Source organism: Dasypus novemcinctus, chromosome 11 (genome assembly GCF_030445035.2).
Source record: "Dasypus novemcinctus isolate mDasNov1 chromosome 11, mDasNov1.1.hap2, whole genome shotgun sequence".
In the NCBI taxonomy this organism is placed as follows: domain Eukaryota; kingdom Metazoa; phylum Chordata; class Mammalia; order Cingulata; family Dasypodidae; genus Dasypus; species Dasypus novemcinctus.
The window spans coordinates 49,668,824-49,675,641 of record NC_080683.1 but is presented as its reverse complement, the minus strand read 5'-3'; the positions used below and the strand labels follow the sequence as shown (position 1 = coordinate 49,675,641).

The 6,818-nt window shown below is 46.5% G+C and overlaps 1 protein-coding gene across 1 annotated transcript; it reads left to right on the top strand.

Annotated features, from left to right (window-relative positions):
- The first annotated feature begins 660 nt into the window (after positions 1-660).
- HTR1B (5-hydroxytryptamine receptor 1B) lies at positions 661-6,148 on the top strand. Its single transcript, XM_058307064.2, has one exon. The coding sequence runs from the start codon at positions 1,910-1,912 to the stop codon at positions 3,080-3,082; it is 1,173 nt and encodes a 390-aa protein (XP_058163047.1). The 5' UTR covers positions 661-1,909; the 3' UTR covers positions 3,083-6,148.
- Positions 6,149-6,818: the final 670 nt, after the last annotated feature.

The window sequence follows — 6,818 nt, the reverse complement described above, 5'->3', positions numbered from 1 at the left end:
CTTTTGAGCACAGGGGATCTGCTCTGGGTCTTGGGACCTAGATCGTAAGATTGCTTGGTGCCTCTTAAGGTTGACTTCTTGATGTATATTTGCAGAAGCTGAAGCAAACACCCTGATGTGATGGTGTGATGACCCTAGTGCCCTTTTCTTCTTAAATTTTAATGACTTTCTTTCCATGGGGATTGCAGGAGGGAACTTGCCCTTTGGGCACTGTTTCCCAAAGGCACTGAACTGACTAGCGGTAAGGGCTGGGGTGGAATGGTCAAGAGGAAGGTTTACTTTCACAGGCAGTTAACTTCTGTTTGTGGTACTTTTGCTTTTTTTTTTTTTTTTTTGGCAAACAGTTTTTTATTTTTTCCTGTTGACTCACAGTTAAGGGGGAGGGACTGAATGAAAAGGATGAATTTCTAAGGTCAGATATGAACAATTATTGTACTCAGAGTTAAATATTGAAGCAATAAGGATAAAATGCACAAATGCACGTATGGGCCTTCTCCTTCTTTGGTGATATTACTGGCGCCTCCTTCTAAACTGGGTGTGGTCCGCAGGGCTGGCTAAGATTCCTGAGTGGAGAGGTCAGAAACTAGGGCTAGCTCCACCTTGCAGTGGTTTGTTGGGGTGGGGCGGTGGGAGGTGGGAGCTTCAGAAGGGACGCGGGGACTCTGCCTGTGGTCGCCGCTGAGAGCGTGAGTGTGCCTGGGAGGGCGCACAACCGCAAGCGCCGAAGAAAGCAAAGGAAAGAGGCTGACGCCCTCACTCCAGCCCCCACTCCCCATTCCCAGCCGGAACTAAGGGGCTCGGGTACCAGGGTCAGGGGAGAGTCCAGAAAATGCGAAGAGAGGGCGGTAGGACCCTGCGGTTGCTTCCTTGGCGGGGGAGGGACTGGGCGGGAGGAAAGGAGGGAGGGAGAGTGAGAAAAGGGAAGGTGACTGGGAGCGGGCGTCCGCACTCGCCGCGCTGCACGAGTTGCACGGCTCGGGCGGACCGGACAGGGACTCTATAAAAGGAGCCGGTCTGCGCCGCCGTTCACATGCTCCTCTCGGGCTGGCGCACGCTGTCTCCTTCCAGCTTCCCCACACACCTGCCCCTTCCTCACCAACCGCACCAGGTCCCCCAGACCTGCATGCCCAACGGCATGGCTCCAAGCGGTGCCCGTGGGCCCGTGGGGCCGAGGCGGCGGTGGCATTGGCGCGGCGCGAGCAGCCCCAGCCCCAGCCCCTGATTCCCCCCTCCTGCGGCCCCGTCTCCGCGGGGCAGCTCGCAGGAGTGGTCAGCCCGTGAAAAGAGAGGGAGGGCAATGCTCCGGTGCGGCGTGGCTCCCAGACCTCTCCCCACCCAGCTCCAGTGACCGCAGCTGCCGCAAGAAACTGCCCCAGCTTGGGGAGGGGGCGGGAATGCAAGACCCGCAGTCTTCCCTCGCCTGCAAGCTTTGGTCTCGACAGCTAGGAAACTCCTGCGGGCCGAGTCTGCAGATTCAGGACGTCCCTGGCTAGGAGACGCTTAGGCTCCGAGCAATTGGGGTAAGAGACCCCACTTGACCGAAGCCTCCTTCCCAAATAATACATCCCCTCCTCCACTAGATGCCTCCGTAGTAGGAAGAGTGGAGCGGGCCTGGGTGGGCCAGTCCTTAGCAACCCCGGACCAAGATGGGGCGTGGAGAGGAGCAGCCAGAGATGCGGTGGCAGCGCAAGGCGCACGGGAAGTGCAGAAGACGCGCCGGCAGGCTTCGGCTGCCGCGCCCCTGACCTCTAGTTGCGGCTGGGGACCTGGGCGGAGGAGTTATTGAGGAACCGACTGAACTGACCAGCAACGAGGGTCAAGTCTCCGGTCTCCTCCGCTGTCCTTCCGCCCTCTCCCTCTTTTGCTCCATGCCCAAGTGCTGCGCTCCAGAGCCGGGGCAAAGAGAGCCATGGAGGAGCCGAGCGCCCAGTGCGCCGCGCCGCCGCCGGCGGGCTCTGTGACCGGGCTGGCACAAACCAACCTCTCCACTGCTCCCTCCGACAACTGTAGCGCTGAAGACTACATTTACCAGGACTCGATCGCCCTGCCCTGGAAAGTGCTGCTGATCATCCTGCTGGCGCTCATCACCTTGGCCACCACCCTCTCCAACGCCTTCGTGATCACCACTGTGTACCGGACCCGGAAGCTGCATACCCCGGCCAACTACCTGATCGCTTCCCTGGCGGTCACCGACCTGCTCGTGTCCATCCTGGTGATGCCCATCAGTACCATGTATACGGTCACCGGTCGCTGGACGCTTGGCCAGGTTGTTTGCGACTTATGGCTGTCGTCGGACATCACCTGTTGCACTGCTTCTATCTTGCACCTCTGTGTCATCGCCCTGGACCGCTACTGGGCCATCACGGACGCCGTGGAGTACTCAGCCAAAAGGACTCCCAAACGGGCGGCGGTCATGATAGTGCTGGTTTGGGTCTTCTCCATCTCCATCTCGCTGCCCCCCTTCTTCTGGCGCCAGGCCAAAGCTGAGGAGGAGGTGTCGGACTGCGTGGTGAACACCGACCACATCCTCTACACGGTCTACTCCACGGTGGGCGCTTTCTACTTCCCCACCCTGCTCCTTATCGCACTTTATGGCCGCATCTATGTGGAAGCTCGCTCTCGGATTTTGAAACAGACGCCCAACAGAACCGGCAAGCGCTTGACCCGAGCCCAGCTGATAACCGACTCTCCCGGGTCCACGTCCTCGGTCACCTCCATTAATTCGCGGGCTCCCGAGTTGCCCAGCGAATCCGGGTCTCCAGTGTACGTGAACCAAGTCAAAGTGAGAGTCTCCGACGCCCTGCTGGAGAAGAAGAAACTCATGGCCGCTAGGGAGCGCAAAGCCACCAAGACCCTGGGGATAATTTTGGGAGCATTTATTGTATGTTGGCTGCCCTTCTTCATCATCTCTCTGGTGTTGCCTATCTGCAAGGATGCCTGCTGGTTCCACCTGGCCATCTTTGACTTCTTCACGTGGCTGGGCTATCTCAACTCCCTCATCAACCCCATCATCTATACTATGTCCAATGAGGACTTCAAACAAGCCTTCCATAAACTGATACGCTTTAAGTGCACAAGTTGACTTGTCAATTGCAGTGGGTCGCCTAAGCGGCCTTTGGGGACCATTTTGGGTCTGGTTCCACAGGTAGGTCGACTCTTCTTTCCCTGTTACTGAGTCGGAGCTGGGCTCTCCTGAGCAAGGGCAATGGATCCTGAGAAGCCAGGACCTAGCTGAGAGAGAGCTCTGGAAGGAGAACTGTTCAAACTAAAGGTGGAGCTTCCCTACTGAGGAGGAGGTTCACTCCCTCCCTTCAATCCCAGGCTCAGCACTGACTCTGTGGCAACCTATCCAAGGGGGTTGCAACTTTTTTTTTTTTTTAAGTTGATGTTGCAGAGATGATACTTGCCCTGCTTTTGGTATCATGGATGATGCCCTCTAGAATCAGTGATACTTGTAGTTGTTGCCTGAAGCCTGTCTGAGACAGATCTACATGCTGCCTGACAGTACTTGAACTAGACGTTTAATATCCTGTGTTTTGGGGAGAACTTTGTGTTTACCGCTTCATTTAAGAACAGTTACTTTGGCATCCTTCTGTCTTCGTTTTATGTTTTGTTTTGTTTTGTTTTGTTTATTTAAACTCAGTTGGAGAAACTTGTGGATTTGGTGCTTCAAACCTTAAGTGTGTCTTGGATGGTGCAGAGAAATCTTGAAGAGTTAAATTCTGATGCTAAGATCTCTATTTTTATTACAATTTAAACTAAATGGGGGTGGGTGGGAATGGGAGATGGGGAGAGAAACTGAGAACCAACACCTATGATTGTTTTCTGCAGATTTGTACTTTTTAAAATTTCTGTTCAGTGATTGTCAAACCCTATTTCTGGAACTCAAACAAAACATTATGTGTGTCAGTGCCAAAGTCTGCAGATTGCTTGGTATTTCCTCCTAATTTCATGTACCTGCCATTTTAAACCTTAAATCCCTATACATGGAGGGTATGATAGGTGACTCAGCCCAAACTGCTGCTTTATTTTTTTATAAATGCAACCATTTAAACTGCTTAGTATATGATAAACACTTCTCCTTAACAAGAAAAGTATCTTTATTCCTTATCTAATTCAATGAGATATGAAAGAGACTGATGAAATAGAAACGGCTTGGTTCTTAAAAGATTAAGGAATGTGGGGCAATGCGGGATGTATATTATGTCTTGTAAAAAAATCTTACAATGCATGAGACTTTTTCTAATAGTCATTTGCACTCTTCCCATCTGTAATTCCTCTGTGTACTAACATAAAGTAATTAAGAGAACTAGCTCCCTCCTCTAGAATCTTCAAAATGCATTTAAGAGCCCTAAGTACTGTCTTAAAGGAAAAAAAAAAAAGAAACCTGTTTTATTCTTGGTATTGAAATTTGGGCAGGAACAAAGATTATTAGAAAATGACATGCAAGAACTCTAAAAAGCATAAGGAAGCTGAACTTGAGCTTGTTTTCCTTGTAACTCATAGGACTAAACCTGAGACTTACTAGGCTAATCAGGAACGTGGCAAGTTTTGAACCTTGGAGATTTCTCACTGACCTGACTCTTCAATGAGCACAATATCTGGAATACTTCAAATTTAGATCTTGAATTTATTCTGAGGGCTCCACAATACAGGAGGGCAAGATGACACATAAAAAGAAAAAAAAATGCATTATCTAAATTTAAAAAGGAGTAAACCTGAAGGATCACCTGCATAGAAAAATAAAAGTGTATTTGGAGCATATTAATATGCCAGAGAAGATTCACTCCCCATTTTTCAGAGCCCGCTTTCTGCAGTTGACACCTTTTGTCTGCAGAGAAAAGTTGTCTTTGTGAAATGGATTCACTCCCTGCTTGAAGCTCCCCAGTCCAGATTGTCAGACAATAGATATATTGAGCTGAAGTACATTGCCTGCCTACTGCACAGACCTTCACTCTGGGGTAATGACTTTTGAAAATACACTGTTCAAAGGCCCACATGTAAGCCAAAAAAAAAGAGTTTTGATTAACATTTATACCTGTCACAGGAGTAAGATAAAAATTTTAGGCATTAGATCATCTTATATTTCAGCTGGATCCTCAAGTTTCTTTGTTTGGTATGAGATTTCTCCTATGGAGATATCTAGCTTGCTACTGATGTGAGTGTGCATAGAGTGTGGGATTTATTTTTATGTTACTAATATGCTTGTCTATTGTTCAGTATTTGTTTTTATGTTATTAATATGCTGTTTTTTGTTTAGACAACTATGTTGTCTTTGAGCTAAGAGGCAATTAAGTCAACTTCTAGGAGCCTGAGGTGGACAAATTAACTGAAAGAAATAGGCATTTACAAATGATTTCTTTGTAAGGCACTGCAAATGATTGTGGCCTCATATGAACAAAACAAGGTCAATTTAGTCAAATGGATTGTTTGCCATTTTGTAGATTATCCATCTAAACTTTTGCTAATTAGCTGAATTGACTGGTTTAGGGGCATATTGTGTGACGTAGATGCTTGTAAAACATTGTAGTTATAAGAGATCTAGAATCATCCAGCATTGCACATGATTATGCAAAGTATATTATTCATCCCAGGGGTATGTTGTTAAAACCGTTAAGATCCTTTTCAGTTACTGCTGCCTATAGCATTGTTTGTTTCACAAACTAGACACAAGTTTTTTTTTTCCTAGAACATAAAATTGGAGATGAAATGTTTCACTTAAACAGAAATGGAAATATATTTTCATTGGATATGGTAAAAAAAAATAACATTTTTCATTTTGTTTAATTGCACAAATTTTCACATAAACATGAATTCAAAAAATAACAATACTGTCTTGTGTTTCTAGGAATTTTAGAGTTTCCTTTTTCGAAGTGGACACTGCAGCCACGAATGAATGGTTATTGAATTCAATATGTTTATTATGGAACAATATTCTTCACTTTTCCTCTCTCTTATCTTAGTTTTATCTTCTTTAATCAGGAAAGCCTAAGGGACTATAATCCACTCAAGCATTAAAATATCAGATTATGTGTATTTGATGGAGTTGCTGCATCTGAAAATTGCCTTTGGTATTCCACCTTTCAAAAAAAATGTGTAATTGAACATGAAATTTAGGAAAATAAAAGTCCTTTTTGTGTTCTAAAAAGCACTGGGTAGTAATTCTGTTATCACAGAAAGATTGGTTCAACGTACTCTGGAGTTGTGTTGAGGAGTTTGAGTCATCCCATGCGTGATGGATGATAAATGATACTGTAGAGGACAGGCAGGAACTACCACAGTTTGGGAGGGATTTAGTTTATGTATGTGAGAAGAACGTAGAAGGACTTGGTCAGATTGTGTTTCCACATTCTGCAAAGAGAATAACTCAGACATACTATCGCAAGTTTTTTCTACATCAGCATTCTTAAATGGGAAGTTTAAGTGCTAGGATAGGTAGTGTGATTCTAAGGTACTGTGCAATGCTTGAAATAAAGGAGGAACTGGATTAGGAGAATATTTGGGGAAAAACTGAGAGGAGGAGAATGACCAATATGACTACCAGTAAAGTAGAATGGAAGGATGTTTTAGAGTTTAAAAGTCAGAAAATCCTAGGTTTGAACCTCAAAGAGAGCTGTGTGGTTCTCTCTCACAAATGCTGCCTACTTGGAAGTTGGTGCAAAATCTTCAAAGCCTATACATGTAAAGTACCTATGACAATACCTTAAACTTTTTTGGCTCTGAACAGATGGTTCCTATTAGCTATTATTACTCATTGCTCCCTTAGTGGATGTGGGGTGCCTGTAGCATAGAAAAAACAGGGACCACTTGGGAGAGAG

Coding starts and splice junctions, on each gene's coding strand:
- HTR1B (XM_058307064.2), top strand. CDS start 1,910: ATGGAGGAGCCGAGCGCCCAGTGCGCCGCGCCGCCGCCGGCGGGCTCT.